Source organism: Dreissena polymorpha, chromosome 14, assembly GCF_020536995.1.
Source record: "Dreissena polymorpha isolate Duluth1 chromosome 14, UMN_Dpol_1.0, whole genome shotgun sequence".
Classification (NCBI taxonomy): domain Eukaryota; kingdom Metazoa; phylum Mollusca; class Bivalvia; order Myida; family Dreissenidae; genus Dreissena; species Dreissena polymorpha.
In genome coordinates, this window is record NC_068368.1 from 56,971,092 (window position 1) to 56,988,178 (window position 17,087).

The following is a 17,087-nucleotide window of genomic DNA, read 5'->3' on the forward strand; positions in this document are numbered from 1 at the left end:
GATCGTCTGCGGCGATTCCGCGGCGTTCTCTCAAGATTTGATCTTCACGATCGTCTGCGGCGTTTACGCGGCTTTCTCTCAAGATTTGATCTTCACGATCGTCTGCGGCGTCTATGTCGCCTCCTCCGACGTTTTTTTGCAGTTAGGAATACATGAGAAGTTACCCATTCTATATCTCTTCAAGGATTTATAGAATTATTAAATCAACAAAATTTAATAGTACACGTCTAGCCGGTACAAAGCGCAGTTGATAAATGATCCGTTGTCAAGTTGACGACGTCATATTAAATAATACGCATGCGCTCAATATGCACGTCATGACGTCACAATGCTGACCAATTTTCGATCGTGGGTAACCTATAGTTATGTTGTGATACATTTTGACGAATAGATCAACTGATGTATGAAGAGCGTCGGTTAATGTATTGGAAATCACCGTCACAAAAATGTGGCAAACTCCGTGGAAATGTCCCAAATAATGCAAAACGCAGTATAGTTGTGCTCTATTGTTGACAATGCACATATAATCGGGCGCCCATATAATCCACCGATCAAGAGTTTCGAATGACAAAAAAAAACAGCTTTCCTTATTTACGGATTAATATTAGAGTTTGTTTTGGGCTAACATTTGAAATTCATGTTAAACCCCAAATCATACAAAAATATTTCTCTAAAATAATGCCCAAGTGTGCATGTTTGTATGTGAGAGACAAATAAGTGCCATTACGGGACGCATATGTGTCCAATGTGATATTACTTAAGCTTGTTTTCACAATATTCCATCATATTTGTGTCACGGTCGAGCAACATAGACTTCAGTTATAAATATTTATGTACCGGTAATTATTAATTATTCGATTATAATTATTGACAAGTATTATTCGAAAACTGTCAAATACATTGTACATGTAAATAGATACCGGCGCTGGCGATAAGTATACTCATTAACCTACTAGACTCACGAAAATTGATTTATGTAAGCAATTTCCAGTTATTTACTAACAGGCATTCACTTTTGTGTGGTCTTGTGCTGTTTGGGCGGAGCAGAAGTTTATGGAGAAAACCCCAACTGTCCGATAAAATGACCACCAACATGCGCCGGAAGCGGGGTTCCGAGCATTCCTCGTGATGTAACATCAGTGCATATGTACCCTTAATGAGCATGGTGGGGTAACCTTTGCGAGGATTTTGGACGCATGAGACCAAGTCTGAAAACAGGGAGTGATGTGTCATATAATGTCCTATCCAAACACCTATCTCGGAAAAGATCGGACGCCGAGATCCATCGAAACTCTTCAAACATTCTTTCCAACCTGGCATACTTTGAGGTCATTTTGATTCTTTTGGTTTTTAAGAAAAACAAGGGAGGTCACAACTTTGGCGCCAAATTTGACATATTCCAGCTAGTACTAGTAGGTAATTTATTTTTATGTTAGAATTGTATTCTACGAGTTCCTGTACGTGTTTCATCATTTACTGTAAAGTTCAAATTTGCTTTAAAAGAATAGTTCAACTTCTTAAAATTCTGTTTTCTTTACAAACTTAAAAGCACATGTTTTGATTTTTATTTCACACATAATTTCAATTTATCAGATAACTCAACGACCTATACAATACAATCTATAGGTCTTTGGATAACTGCCACATTGCCTATTTAAGAAAGTTCTACAAAAGAAAACAGTGTTGGGCACCCCGGCAGTTCATGGTAACTTCATCAACTGTCAAAGACTGTAGGACTTCGCTATGGTTTTTTTCTGTAACATCATGTCGTGAAATGTCTGATTATGGCGAAATTTGGAATTCCATAAGCCAATTTCATACAACTTGCAAGGCATAAGTTCGAATTTATAGAATTATTAATAAATACTCCACTAATGCAGTATACTTTTTTATTCGTAACTTGTATTTCCTGATATCGAAAGTATTCAAAGATTTTCGCTGCGTCGTCAAAGCAAAAAAACTCTATGTCATCACTATATGAGAACATTCTGCAAAGGGAATCGAGACAACCATGTGCGTTTTGGTTCCTGTTTTTATCGGATTAATTTGTACATATTAAGCAGGGCATAAACAAAGGTTATTGTGAAATTAATTTACCGCGAACATCAAATGAGTTACAATACAGTTACGAAATGTTAATTTAAAAAACAAACACAATACAAATTATTTAATTGAATTTTTTAACTTGCTCTTAATGTAATAAATAAAGTGAAGCTCTCAGAAGTACATTATTTGATTAGGAAGAATTAAGTTAAATTATTTGTCAGTGACATTTATCAATATTGATACTAATTAATTTAATAGTTCATTAGTCTTTTATGATTATTTTTCTTTTTTTGGTGTGAAATGATCAGTCTGAGCTGGCAAAGGCTGCATGATTATTGGACCTTCTGGCCGGAAATAAATTTGAATTTTAGGAAGGACTGGGTTTCTATCACATTTGAAATGTATAAGGATATTTCAGGGGCAAAATATACCATTCAATCATTCAGGCGTAAAATTTGACATTTTTATGCCCCCGAAGGAGGGCATACCGTGATCAAACTGTCTGTCTGTCTGTCCGTCTGCCAGTCACACTTTGCGTTTAGGTTTCGCAAAATGCTCATAACTTCTATGTCCCTTCAGATAGCAACTTGATATTTGGCATACATGTGTATCTCATGGAGCTGCACATTTTGAGTGGTGCAAAGTCAAGGTCATCCTTCAAGGTCAAAGTTCAAAAAACAAATCCAAAGGAAGTAATAAGCTTTAAAGGGAGAAAATTATTTGAACCTGCCAAATGATTAAAAAAAACAACAAGCGGCACAGTAGGTGGCATTGTGTTATTGACAAACACATCTCTTGTTTTAAACATCATTCTAACATGTTGTTTTTTTAGCAATGGAGAAACATCCACTGTATGGGAAGAAGAAAAAAAAGAAAGTGCCATGCCCAAACCCTTTGTTTGAACAATGGTTGAAGGAGTGGCGGGATTCTGCTGCAGAGAAGAACATGAAAAGCCAATATACGTATGGAAAAGTGAGCAAACATTACCATTGTAACACTTATCCATGAACATATATATCCAGTAGTCAATTTTGGCACAAGTTGAAATCCTCATTTTTAAGTTGACAGTTGCCATTAAAACTAGTTGAGATATGTGTATGCTTTAATGGATTAAAGTGTATGTTTTGCAGGCGTTGAAAACGCTACAAAAGTTTCCGTTGAAGCTTGAGTCTGGCAAAGATTGCAAGATTTTGGAAAACTTTGGTAAGTATAGTTAAGTCAGCTTGAATTCTTGTGGTCTTCTACTTGAGTGCCATTGCTCAACATTTCTCTGATACTTATATGTAATAGGCTCAAGATTTCTCAAGACTCAGACTTTGCTTTTAAGCAACAGTTAATAGATATATTTATAAGAATGAATTAAACTTTGATGAATTTTTTTTCTAATAAAAATGATATAACTGTAATTCATGCAAAAGTGAAATGGGTAAAACAATTACATTTAGGTATCTTACAATCCTTTGCTTTCTGTGCATCCAGACCAGTAATCATTTTTCTTCTGGAGGACATCAACATTCAGAAAGTGTATACATGGTTAACATAATGTGATATCTTCTTCTTTCAGCTGATTTGTTCATTTTCACGTTCAAACAATTGATACAAAAAATCCTTAATTTCTTCGAGTTCATATTAATATTGGTTTCTTCCTTTTGACTGTCAAACTTAAGCTTATCTTAGCACAACATGCTTATGATGATATTTTGTGAATGCTAATCTGGGTTGACATTTCAGGCACATGCTTTAAGTCCAGTTTTATCAGAATGTATTACATAAATTACACTAGGTGACAAGATCTGTAAGATGCTAGATGACAAGCTGGCAGAGCATATAGCCATGTACGGCACCACCGAGCCCGTGGGACAGTCAGGCGTGGACTCATCTGATGAGGATAGCTTGGAGCCCGAAGTCAAGCGTACTGCAGTGCCCCGCAGTCACCTGGTCACAGGTATGAGTAGCTTACTGAGCGTTCACTTGTATACTTGAAGTCTGAATTTCCTCACCGTTTTGATGTTATGGAAGTCTTGCTCATAATACTGTAAAATCATTTATATTCATTAATTAGTCAACGTCAATTAATGTTTCACGAATAATAATGAATCCAGAATTTATAAAATGTTGAAAAGTTATCTAATTTATGGGTGTTTCATGTAGTAAACTATCATTTAAACAAATGACTGTAGGCCTATGACAAAAGCATATTATAAATACTAGAAAGCTCATCAAGTAGAGCTTGTTTTATAAACCAAGTCAAGTGATGACCTCCAGATTATTTATGTTGAAGGTGGCAGACCTCATGAGCTGTCAGACAGTGAGACAGAATCAGCACAACCTTCCAAGGTAAGATTGCTGTAAAAACTTAAAGAAATGGGGAAGGTAGCTTTTTCTTTCAAGATTTGAATGCTTAAAAAGTGCTGTATAGGAATGTAGTTATAGGAATAAAAAAATTATTTTTCATATTAAAAAAGTTATTAAGATTATTTTTTTTATGAAATACAAATAATAAATTAAGCTCAATGTACAAAACTCTACTTTTTATATTACATGTTCAATGTTTGATGTTAAGTTCATATAAGTGATTTATTTTCTCTTAAAGCTCCTGCCGCTTAACTTTTTTATGCCCCCGAAGGAGGGCATATAGTGATTGCACTGTCCGTCTGTCTGTCCGTCAGACTTTTGCGTTTAGGTTTCGAAAAATGCTCAAAACTTCTATGTCGCTTCAGATGTAACCTTAATATTTGGTATGCATGTGTATATGGACAAGGCCTTTCCATACGCACACAAATTTTTACCCCCTTGACCTTGAACTTAGGGTCGGTGTTTAGGTTTTGAAATCTACGTTTAGGTCCTGAAAAAGCGTTTTTTCGGGGGCATATGTCTTCCGATGGAGACAGCTCTTGTTTAAATAAGGCTTTTTGATGCAAGTTTGTTTCTTGACCTTTCTAGTATAAAATATACTTAATTAACAAGCATGGGATACATTAGTTTTATAGATAAATTTAAATAATAAATATTGCCCTTTTGTAAACCTATGCAAAGTTATCAGCTATCTTGGTATGTCTGATAAAATAAAATAAACAAACAAGATTATAAGTTTAACACCCAGTTTAAGTAAAACAGGTATTTTGGTAAATTCCTTCAGCAGAAAGTGTGAGTTGTACAACAGACATTATGTCTGTTGTACAACTCACACTTTCTGCTGAAGGAATTTATAAAGCATCTTTAGTCTTGATCAACTGTTATGTTTTGCAAAGATTGAAATATGTGCTCAAGAATGAATATCTTTAATATAATGAAAATGTGCTTATTTTGTAAACAATGTGAACTGAACATGTGCTTATGATGTATGTATAAACTGATATTCTGTTATGTAGAATAAAAGTATGATTATTACATTGATGTATGTATATCTAGATGTATGCATATCTATAATGTTTTTTGTTATAAACTGATATTCTGTTATGTACAATATTTTAAAAGGATGATTATAGTAATAAATATATTTTAGCTTCATATTGTAGTTTTTTGTGTTCTTACACCCCTAGACTTTCACGAGGCGGTCCCAAATGCTTGGCTTAAACTTTGGCTACAGTTTCTAAAATTTGGCTACAAAAAAATCCAATTGGCTAAAATGTTGGCTAAAGAAATTTTTGAGCCAGGGGAAGCCCTGACATATAAAATTAGATGGACATGTCAGACCTTACCATATTTTACAAGACATGTTCATCGATATGACCTTGTTTAAAAAAAACTGTATTCAATTTGTGGACGTGAATGTAAACTAAATAAACAAAAGATAAGTGATATATTATTGATGGGTGTGAACATTTACTAATTAACAAGAGAATAAGGGACGTTCCATTTATGAATGAATGTATACAAACTAAGCTATACAATAGGTTATACACCATTCATGGTTGTGTTTTTGTTTTGCAGAAGAGACAGAAATCAGGCAGAAAGAGTGGGGAGTATGTGCCAGCCTACAGATCTGGCCCTTATGCCCTCATTGTCACCCTCTACAGAGATATTCAGGTAAGGCCACCATTGACACACATTGTAAGTGGTTGGGTGTAGTTCACAATGATATTTCATTAGTGTTACTTAAACCTTTACCACTTAGATATTTATTTTCACGCATGTGTACTCCCTTAGAAACTTATTTTTAATTTAAGACCTTTCTAACTAGACAAGTTTTAAAAGCTTCATCTCCAAACCTTTGATACGGATGAGCAGCAGACAGCATAAAACCTGAACAGACTGCGAGTTACTTGCAGGCTGTTCTGGTTATATGCTGTTCGCACATAGCCATTTTCACTTTGCTTCTGAGTGAGAAAGGGTTCATTGGCTTGTGTTCACCATACCATTCTTACACTCAGGTCACTTTCTTATAATATGGTTTTACATTTGAAAAGTTTGTAAAAGAACCAACCAAGAAAAATTCTTTGAATAAGGTGACTTTATAAAAAAATATTTTGTTTTTTGTATCAATAGCATAATTCTATATTTCCTATAATAATCATTAGACCTTTAGTGTCATTATAGCTGTCTTTATTTAATTCATTTGAGTCTTATTTAAATGCCCAAGCCCTTTCTCCCTCTCGTTTTATTTGTCGATAATATCAATTAATCACTTAAAGCTATTTCTCTGTTGCAATGATTTTGTGAGTGAGCCACTGGCTGTGTAATGTTACAGGACCCTAACTCTCGTGGCTACATGACCAAGGAAGAATTGATAAGTTGTGCGCAACCCCTTGCTGATAAATCCTTTTCTTTGGTAAGTCCTGGATGTAGACTTTTTCTGGCAAAACTGGGTTGAATGCATGTGCAAAAAGTGTTGTTCCAGATCAGCCTGTGCAGTCCACGCAGGCTAATAAGGATGACACCTTCATCTTTTTCTGCACTTTTTCATTTGGGTCATGTTCTGACAAAACTGGGCTTTATGCATGTGCGTAAAGTGTCGTCCAAGATTAACCTGTGCAGTCCGCACAGGCTAATCAGGGACAACACTTTCCGCTTTTATGGTATTTTTAGTTTAGGAAGTCCCTCCTTACGGAAAATCAAGTTTAGGCGGAAAGTGTTGTCCCTGATTAGCCTGTGCAGACTGCACAGGCTAATCTGGGACGACACTTTACGCACATGCATTCTTCCCAGTTTTCTCAGAACACGACTCATTTGAAGGGAGTCTCTTCAATACTGTGGTCTGCACAGGCTAATGTGGGGACAACACTTCACGCTCATACATTAAGCCAAGTTTTCACAGAATAAGGCTCAATTTATGATTTTGAAACACATCTCTTACTCTCAGTGTCTTAACCCAAGATTATTTGAAGACAGTCTTCTGTGCTTCTGTTGAATATTTCTAATGCATTTGTCCAGCTGCAACTTTTGACAGTAGATCACACATGTTCAGGGTTGTCATTATTAACCGATTGCCAATCGAATTCATCAGTTAAAATCGCCAGAAAATCGGTTGTTTTTCCCGAATCTTTAAAATTGCGATCGGAAGTTTTTATCACGCAAACCAACAATAATTGACGAGGAATAACCGTAGTATAGTAGAGCGACACCCCGTCATTCAGTCAGTCTGTTAACTCCGCCTTAGAGCTACTGTTTTCAATGAATTTCTCAGCTAGTGGCCAATATTGATTTTTTCAGCTGTCAATCAAATTATTCTTGTTAAGCACGTCAACCAATCAGCGCTCAGGCAGCCAAATACACGCCGACCCCACGTGAAACTGTATCAAATAGCTGTACATTTCACAGATTATTACTGACCGTATCTCATCGAATGTAGCACTGTAGAGCGTAATTAACTAGTTTTTTTAGTTGGAGAAAAAGTTTCCACATATTAAAAAATGCTCTTCGATTTTCTACCAAAATAAAAGATATTTAGCGACCTTTGCGCTACGAAGTTGTTATTCAGCATCTAAATATTAAAGTCTGCGCTTTCCCCGAGGTAGAATGACGTGATGTTATACATGAAGTCTAATTTTGGCATGATTTTCATCTGTACATGAAAAACACGAGATGTATGTGTCTCTGTTGCTAGAATTTTCTTAATTTTCTGTGAATAATGAAATCTGAAAATGATTTTGGATAACACATTTAATTATACGCATTTGAAAATACTTCAATTAAATAATTCATTTTGTTATACAAATGGTCATAAGTAATGTAATAAGTAGGTATCCCGTGTTTTGGGATTGCTAAACTATGCATACATATAGGTCTACATGCATGAATGACCTGACAAGTTATATCACGATCCGGAATGAAAAGTAGATCTACTCTGTAAAATTTAAAGAAAGACGCGTTTTTATTCTCAGATATTCACTTTCACTTTCGCAAACTTTTCTGAAAGGAGGTACATGTAACAGTTTAGATCGAGTCGTTGATTTGTCGTAATTACTAAATATAAACGGTTCTCAATGCTCTAAAATAGCGTCATGTGATTCACGCATGTTCAATGGGAATTCCCCAATCCCACAATTCAATTTGTATATGCACTTGCGTTAAATGGCGGATGACATTCATCGTCAATATTGGCCGTAATTTGGTTTTGAAAAAAAAAGAAATCATAATAATACTGGATTATCAGGTAATGGATAGAATCGGAACATGCAAAGATCTATCAATATAATATAATATTACATTGTACAGTATACTAAAATTGTGAAAATGTTAAAATTCTCTATTCTTTTTAGACCTCATTTGAACTTTGTATGCTCTGAGAATAGCAGTATTTTGTCCCTTGAATGTCTAGAATTCGTTTTCGGTCGGGGGTGGGGGCTTTGCCCCCCTGAACCCCATACCAGGGCCTTGACCTAGACCTACAAGGGGGCCTAGGCGGCCCCCATGACCCCGAGCCGAATCGCTTGCTATTCCAAAATGATCATTTGTTTACAATCATAATGACAACCCTGCATGTTGCAGATGTATTCCTTGACAAATACTTGAATTGCATTGTCTGATTACCTGTTGGTATGTCATCGATTTACAGCCTAACTAGACCCAAACAGTAGTTGTATATTAATATGTTTGTAGGTTTATATATAAAAAAGTAGTCTTGAGGATTTTGTCTTATAGCTTTCAAAAAATTGCATTAACTAGTGTCATTTACTGTCAAGCGTGCAGCAATATCCACTAGGCAGGGCTTATCATGCAATCATATAATTTAACAGTGTTATTGAATGCACAAAATGTATGGGTTGCCCTCACATATTGGTGGGGAGACATAGTGAAGAACTGCTGTTTGTGTGGTGGTAACAATTGTTTGTCTGGTCGAAGTTTGTTACCATCCCAAAACTTCATTGTGAATGTTGTGATTTTTTTTAAGTGGCCCAAATGTTCTAGATGTGAGGATGATTTGTCATGGGCAACAACCATGTCACTTGCTTGAAGGTCAAAGCCCAATTTAACACGTGCAGTTTTTGAATATTACTTTTATGTGTATAGTGAAACAACATTTTGTGTCTGGCCCATACGTTCATTGTGCAAGATAGGATTTTGAAATAAATTTGCATAAATGATCATTACATCAAGAGGACATATTATGTGCAAGAACAAACCTTCGTTTTTAAGGACAAGGTTTCCCTTAGAATTCAAAGGTCAAATTGTGTCAGGAAATAAACTTTTTATGAAAAGAGAATTTAGTTAAATTTGGCACAAATGTTCACCATTTTAAGATGGATTGTCACTAGGTACAAGATAAATGCTTTTAGTTTAAATGTTTTTACACTAGTTAACTTTTGTGCATATTTACCTCTGACTCTTTGACTACCGGTAACTTTTTCAGTGCTGGAACCGAATTTTGAAGGCCTTTGCAAACAGTTTGGATCCAGATGGGATGCCACAGAGCGTGGCATCTCATCAGGATCCAAACTGTTTGCTGCTCTGATAGTATTCTTTGAAAAAAATCGAAGAAAATGCTAATTTAAGAAATTCAGCAGACGACATTTTAGCAGAGGACGAATTTCCCAGCATGCAAAGCGTTAATCTGAAAGTAATTGGTGCAGTTGGAGACCTACATCAGATTATATTTCATAGGCATGAACAAGCCTCTAGGGTTGATTAAGACAACACATGGAGTTCAAGGTTCAAAACATATCTGGAAAAGAACTTATGCATAGAGACTATTAAAGATAATTAAGTTCTTTTTGGGGAGATAAATGTTTGTTACAAAAACTAATGTCCATTGAAATTCTTTAATGAAAAGTTGTTGCTGTTGTCTATTTTAACCAGCTTCCCATGTGTGTGTTATTTCAATATTTTCCAAGAGATATATGAGCCACTCTCTGCAAAAATAGGGGTTATTGCATTGTTAAGTGTTAATTGCAGTCTGCACAGGCTAATCAGGTATGACACTTTGTGCGCTTTTATGGATTTAAAAAAAAGTTTCTTCTTAATAAAAATCCAGTCTAGGTGGAAAGTGTCGTCCCTTATTAGCCTGTGCGGACCGCACAAGCTAATGTTGGAAAACACTGAACGCACATGCATTAAGCCCTGTTTTCCCAGAGTGTGGCTGATATCTATTGTTTCAGCCTGACCCTGGTTGCCGATACACTGCCTGGTCTTCCATGGGCTCACTGATCAACAAGGGGCTGGTGGTCAAAGAGCGCAGTCCAGCAAGGTATCTTACTCATATATAATAGGGGATACCACTTAAAGGTGCTCACTGATCAAGAAGGGGCTGGTTGTCAAAGAGCGCAGTCCAGCAAGGTATCTCACTCCTTTATAATAGGGGATCACACTTAAAGGTGCTCACTGATCAAAAAGGGGCTGGTTGTCAAAGAGCGCAGTTCAGCAAGGTATCTCACTCCTATATAATAGGGGATCACACTTAAAGGTGCTCACTGATCAAGAAGGGGCTGATTGTCAAGGATTGCTGTCCAGCAAGGTATCTCACTCCTATATAATAGAGGATCACACTTAAAGGTGCTCACTGATCAAGAAGGGGCTGATTGTCAAGGATCGCAGTCTAGCAAGGTATCTCACTCCTATATAATAGGGGATCACACTTACAGGTGCTCACTGATCAAGAAGGGGCTGATTGTCAAGGATCGCAGTCTAGCAAGGTATCTCACTCCTATATAATAGGGGATCACACTTAAAGGTGCTCACTGATCAAGAAGGGGCTGATTGTCAAGGATCGCAGTCTAGCAAGGTATCTCACTCCTATATAATAGGGGATCACACTTAAAGGTGCTCACTGATCAAGAAGGGGCTGATTGTCAAGGATCGCAGTCTAGCAAGGTATCTCACTCCTATATAATAGGGGATCACACTTAAAGGTGCTCACTGATCAAGAAGGGGCTGATTGTCAAGGATTGCAGTCCAGCAAGGTATCTCACTCCTATATGATAGGGGATCACACTTAAAGGTGCTCACTGATCAAGAAGGGGTTGGTGGTCAAGGATCACAGTCCAGCAAGGTATCTCACTCCTATATAATAGGGGATCACACTTAAAGGTGCACACTGATCAAGAAGGGGCTGATTGTCAAGGATCGCAGTCTAGCAAGGTATCTCACTCCTATATAATAGGGGATCACACTTAAAGGTGCTCACTGATCAAAAAGGGGCTGATTGTCAAGGATCGCAGTCTAGCAAGGTATCTCACTCCTATATAATAGGGGATCACACTTAAAGGTGCTCACTGATCAAGAAGGGGCTGATTGTCAAGGATCGCAGTCTAGCAAGGTATCTCACTCCTATATAATAGGGGATCACACTTAAAGGTGCTCACTGATCAAGAAGGGGCTGGTGGTCAAGGATTGCAGTCTATCAAGGTATCTCACTCCTATCCCAGCACTCCTTATTAATTATTAAATATTTTACTCACGAATTTCGGGAACATTTTTAGCTCATCTATTTTTTTTTTTTAAATTATGAGCTATTGTCATCACCTTGGCGTCGGCGTCGGCGTTGGCGTCGGCGTCCGGTTAAGTTTTGCGTTTAGGTCCACTTTTCTCAGAAAGTATCAATGCTATTGCATTCAAACTTGGTACACTTACTTACTATCATGAGGGGACTGGGCAGGCAAAGTTAGATAACTCTGGCGTGCATTTTGACAGAATTATGTGCCCTTTTTATACTTAGAAAATTGACAATTTTGGTTAAGTTTTGTGTTTAGGTCCATTTTATTCCTTAAGCATCAAAGCTATTGCTTTCATACTTGCAACACTTACTAACTATCATAAGGGGACTGTGCAGGCAAAGTAATGTAACTCTGACTGGCATTTTGACAGAATTATGTGCCCTTTTTATACTTAGAAAATTGAAAATTTGATTAAGTTTTGTGTTTAGGTCCACTTTATTCCTACAGTATCAAAGCTATTGCTTTCATACTTGCAAGATTTATGAACTATCATAAGGGGACGGTGCAGGCAAAGTTATGTAACTCTGACTGGCATTTGGACGGAATTATGGGCCCTTTATACTTAGAAAATTGAAAATTTGGTTAAGATTTATGTTTTGGTCCACTTTACCCCTAAAGTATCATAGATATTGCTTTCATACTTGGAACACTCACAAACTATCATAAGAGTACAGTAAAAGGACAAGTTGCATAACTCTGGTTGTCATTGTTACGGAATTATGGCCCTTTTTTGACTTAGTAACTTTTAATATATGGTTAAATTTTGTGTTTCGATCCACTCGAAGTATCAAGGCTATTGCTTTCAAACTTCAAATACTTACATGCTATCATGAGGTTACTGTACCTGGCAACTTGAATTTTACTTTGACCTTTGAATGACCTTGACTCTCAAGGTCAAATTATTAAATTTTGCTAAAATTGCCATAACTTCTTTATTTATGATTAGATTTGATTGATTCTTTGATGAAACTACTCTTACCTGACATACCACAATAGACTTCACCCAAACCATCCCCCGTGCCCTCCCCCCCCTCCCCCCCCCTCCCCCCTCCCCCCCCTAATTTTTTTTATTTATTTTTTTTTTTTTTAAGATCATCTCACAAATGACCACCACACCCTCACACTATAACCCCCACCCCACCCCCCCACCCCCCCCCCCCCCCCCCAATTTTTTTTTGATTTTTTTTTTTTTTTTTTTTTTTTTTAAGATCATCTCACAAATTATCACCACAACCCTCACACTATACCCCCCCCCCCCCTCATTTTTTTTTAAAACGGTTATGTTTGAAATACCGTCCAACCATCGCACCCAAAACCCCCCCCCCCCCCCCCCCCCCCCGATTTTTTTTTTTTTTTTTTTTTTTTTTTTTCGCTTTTTTGGAAGATAATGTAATAAATGTCCACAACCCCACACTATACACCCCTCTTCACTCCACTCCTCCCTCCTTTGTGATTGAAAATAAGAGTCCCTTCACCTTTAAAAAGAAAATAGATGAGCGGTCTGCACCCGCAAGGCGGTGCTCTTGTTTATTATAGCTGCAATTTCCAACCATTTGTGTTTTATTGAAAGATATTATCATTTTGGTGTGGTCTTGTGTTGTGGGGGAAAGCCGCTGTACTCATGAACCTCGCCTGCCCAGTAAGAAGATCCTCAACCAAACTCTCATGTTTTAACAGGCATTGAAGGCACTTCAGGTGAACAGCCTGCGTACCAACCGCTGCCCTAGCCAACAGCCTTGGTGATCTGTTATTCAATATATATACAAACCACCCAGATTTATTCTTTTTTTTAATATTCTTTGTATGATCTAACTTTCCTTACTAAATCTAAACCAATCTGAATATTCATGCCTTCTTAAACTTTTGTGTAGTGTGAAAGACAAAAGATAATTTGCAGGCTGTTAACCTGATGGAATTTTTCTATTGAGCATTCAGGATTTCAGAGTACATGTAATCCAGTGTATAAGACTCCATTTTGAATGGGTGCTGGGCATATACTTGTAGGGTATCACACTTAAAGTTGCTCGTTCATGAAGAAGGGGCTTGTCATCAAGGAACAATGTAAAGCTAGGTTTTACGTGTGTACAAAAAGCATTCTTTCTATTTCATTCAGGCTGTTTTAAAAAAATAACACATTTAGAACTAGAAATGCAAATATATATTTCTCCTGGAGATTAGCCTCTTTTACAGTAAAACAATAACAGTACTTCAAAACTGTTGCATCATTTTCATACCCCTAACACAAAGTATAGGGGATTATATTTAAATCACCCAGTTGGTCTGTCCTACTAAGGGCTTACTTTGTGTCGCCAACTAGTGTCTCAGTGTTCAGCATATCAATATGAATCTTCATAGATATGCTGTTTATACTAAGTGCAAAAATGTATTACTAATGTATGTTGCTATATTATTTGCAGACTTGGGCCCTTGAAATTAAGCAAATTAAGAGAATTTGCATAATTGTTCATGTGTACTATGTGTTGTGAACTGGTCAATTTGTTTCCAGGTACAATCTGACTGACGCTGGAGTCCTGCTTGCCCAGAGGATAGAGGCAGTGCAGGCGACTGGGGAACATCTGAACGCTAATGGCTCTGTACAGTTCCAATCAATGGACACGCCTCCAGGCCTTGCCCCGCCCTCCATCTTGCCGAATATGCCGTCCAGTGCTACAGGAACTGTGTCAATGGATGAGGCACTGAAGAAGAGGAGTTTACCCAGGATGCCCTGGGATGATGATGATGACGCCGAGGATTACAGTGGATTGATTAATGAAGGGTCTTACACTGATGCCCATTTTGTTTCATCGCGGTTAGTTATTTTTATGCTCCCCCCAAAATTTTTGGGCGGAGCATATAGTCGCTACTTCGTCCGTCCGTGTGTGTGTCCATCCTTTAGTGCACAATTTTTGTCCGGGCTATTTCTCAGCAATTAATGACCGGAATTCAATTAAACTTTATGGGAAGCTTCACTACCAAGAGATGTGCATATTATCAGCCGGTTCTGGTCGGATGATTTTTCACAGAGTTATGGCCCTTTGAAATTTTCTATAAACTGTACATATAGTGCAATTCTTGTCCCCCCAACTACTAGACATTTCCTTTTATCTGAATATATAGTGCAATATTGTGACAAAAAAAAACTTTGGGGAGCATCACCTGTCTCCGACGGTTTCTTGTTATATGCTGTTTTTAAAAAAAGGCACATCTTGGAAACAGCCATGGCAGGCGGACAGCAACTGGGAGAAGGATGTGTGCTGATATAGTCAAACATTTTAAATCATGAAACTACAGTATGTGGCAATGTTTTTGGGCATATAACCTACACCAAGTTCAAAATGAATTTAATTTCATGAAGCATTTCTGAAAAATGGCCCTTAAATTATCCCAAATTTGCAAAACAATTGTGTCAGCTTAGTTTGCATTTACCAATCATGAAATAAGAAATAGCAAAGCTTGAATGGAGATCTAGCAGTTGTATTGGGGACTTATTGGGCCCAGGTCAAGGTCAATGTTACTAAAAATAGAAAACTGTTTCCAATTAATAATGAAGTTTAGGCAGTTTGGATGGAGGCATTGAACTCAAACTTTGTGTGTAGGTTGCTTTCATATAGACCTTGGTAGAGATTGCAATGTTGGCCACTTGGATAAAGGTCATGGTACTTAATAGGAAAACAGTGTCTGCTTAATGACTTGAGTTTTGTTTGAGGAACTATGCTGAAATGTTGTCTGTAGTCTTCCAGCCTACTTTGACATTGCAAATTAATGATTTTAATTAAATTAGATTAATAATTATGTAGCATGTTGAAAATGTGCTTTCATGGCATTTCCATTGCATTGTTGTTTCTATGATTTTCTATGCAATCATTTATACAACAAATTAATACATCCTTCACAGACACATGTAATCAAGATCTTAAGACGGGTGGGCGTACAAACGTATTTTGAGACAAGTTGGCACTCCTGTATAATATAGCTGGATACACATTTGTTGTAGAACTGCTCATTTTGAGGTATTATGATCAGTCTTTGCCCTTTGGTATTCAGCTTGTGGTGTGTTTAGCCAACTCATAGCTTGTTACCACTCTCAAGGCCACATTCTTCAACCAGTCTTGATGAAACATTCTTTACAATAGTTCAAGGGTTTCTGTGTTTTCAGGTTGCAGTACTGTTATGTCTCAGATGAAGGCACTGAAGAAACCAACAAGGATAGAGCTGCTGTCACTATTGATGGTAAGCCAACAAAATTATCAGGGGTTTCTCTAGCCATTTTAGGAAAGGGAGTCTGATCAAATTGGGATTTTTAAAATCTATAACAAATTTGGAAATTTTCGTCGACAAAATTGACCAAATTGGGATGTTTTATATCAACAAATATTGACACATCAGACAAAATAACATAAATTATAGTTATAATCATCAGACTCTTCTTTCTTTATATATTTTTATACCCCCAGAACATAGGTTTACCCAGACACTCTTGAGTTACGGCCCTTGAATTATCGTAAAATTGGGTTTTTTCTTGTTTCCGCTCAATAACTCGAGCAATTGTCATCAGATCTTCACCAAACTGCATGAAAATGTGTAAACCAATAACATCTAGGTCAAGTTTGATAATCGGCCAAATTGACACAGACACTCTTGAGTTACTGCCATTGATTCATCGTAAAATTGGAGGGTTTTCTCGTTTCCGCTCAATAACTTGAACAATTGTCATCAGATCTTCACCAAACTTCATAAAAATGTGTAAGGCAATAACATCTAGGTCAAGTTCGATAATCGGCCAAATTGACCCAGACGCTGCTTAGTTACGGCCCTTGAATCATCTAAAAAAATGTTTGTTTTTTCTCTTTTCCGCTCAATAACTGGAGCAAATGTCATAGGATCTTTGCTAAACTTCATGAAAATGTGTAAGGTCAAAAGATCTAGGTCAAGTTTGATAATCAGCCAAATTGACCCAGACACTCCTGAGTTACGGCCCTTGAATCATCTAAAAAAAAAGGTTTTTTTTCTCGTTTCCGCTTTATAACTCAAGCACTTGTCATTGGATCTTCACCAAACTTCATAAAAATATGTAAGGCAATAAAATCTAGGTCAACTTTGATAATCAGCCAAATTTACCCTGGCACTTCAAGTTACTGCCCTTGAATCATAAAAAATTTGTCTCAAAAA

General features: G+C 37.0%; 1 protein-coding gene across 6 annotated transcripts in view; it reads left to right on the forward strand.

Annotated features, from left to right (window-relative positions):
* Nucleotides 1–868: 868 nt before the first annotated feature.
* The window catches only part of LOC127858284 (crossover junction endonuclease MUS81-like), a 33,223-nt gene continuing 17,004 nt past the window's right edge, over nucleotides 869–17,087 (forward strand). For 2 of the 6 annotated variants that reach the window (XM_052395275.1, XM_052395276.1), the window contains exons 1-10: nucleotides 869–1,416; nucleotides 2,879–3,018; nucleotides 3,177–3,249; nucleotides 3,830–3,991; nucleotides 4,328–4,383; nucleotides 5,980–6,075; nucleotides 6,737–6,817; nucleotides 10,584–10,672; nucleotides 14,425–14,727; nucleotides 16,075–16,148. In XM_052395275.1, coding sequence (XP_052251235.1) covers nucleotides 1,197–1,416; nucleotides 2,879–3,018; nucleotides 3,177–3,249; nucleotides 3,830–3,991; nucleotides 4,328–4,383; nucleotides 5,980–6,075; nucleotides 6,737–6,817; nucleotides 10,584–10,672; nucleotides 14,425–14,727; nucleotides 16,075–16,148 — 1,294 coding nt within the window. In that variant the 5' untranslated portion in view covers nucleotides 869–1,196. Of the gene's footprint in view, nucleotides 1,417–1,684; nucleotides 1,706–2,878; nucleotides 3,019–3,176; nucleotides 3,250–3,829; nucleotides 3,992–4,327; nucleotides 4,384–5,979; nucleotides 6,076–6,736; nucleotides 6,818–10,583; nucleotides 10,673–14,424; nucleotides 14,728–16,074; nucleotides 16,149–17,087 lie in introns of those variants that run through there. The other 4 variants (XM_052395277.1, XM_052395274.1, XM_052395278.1 and 1 more) reach the window with 4 other exon arrangements.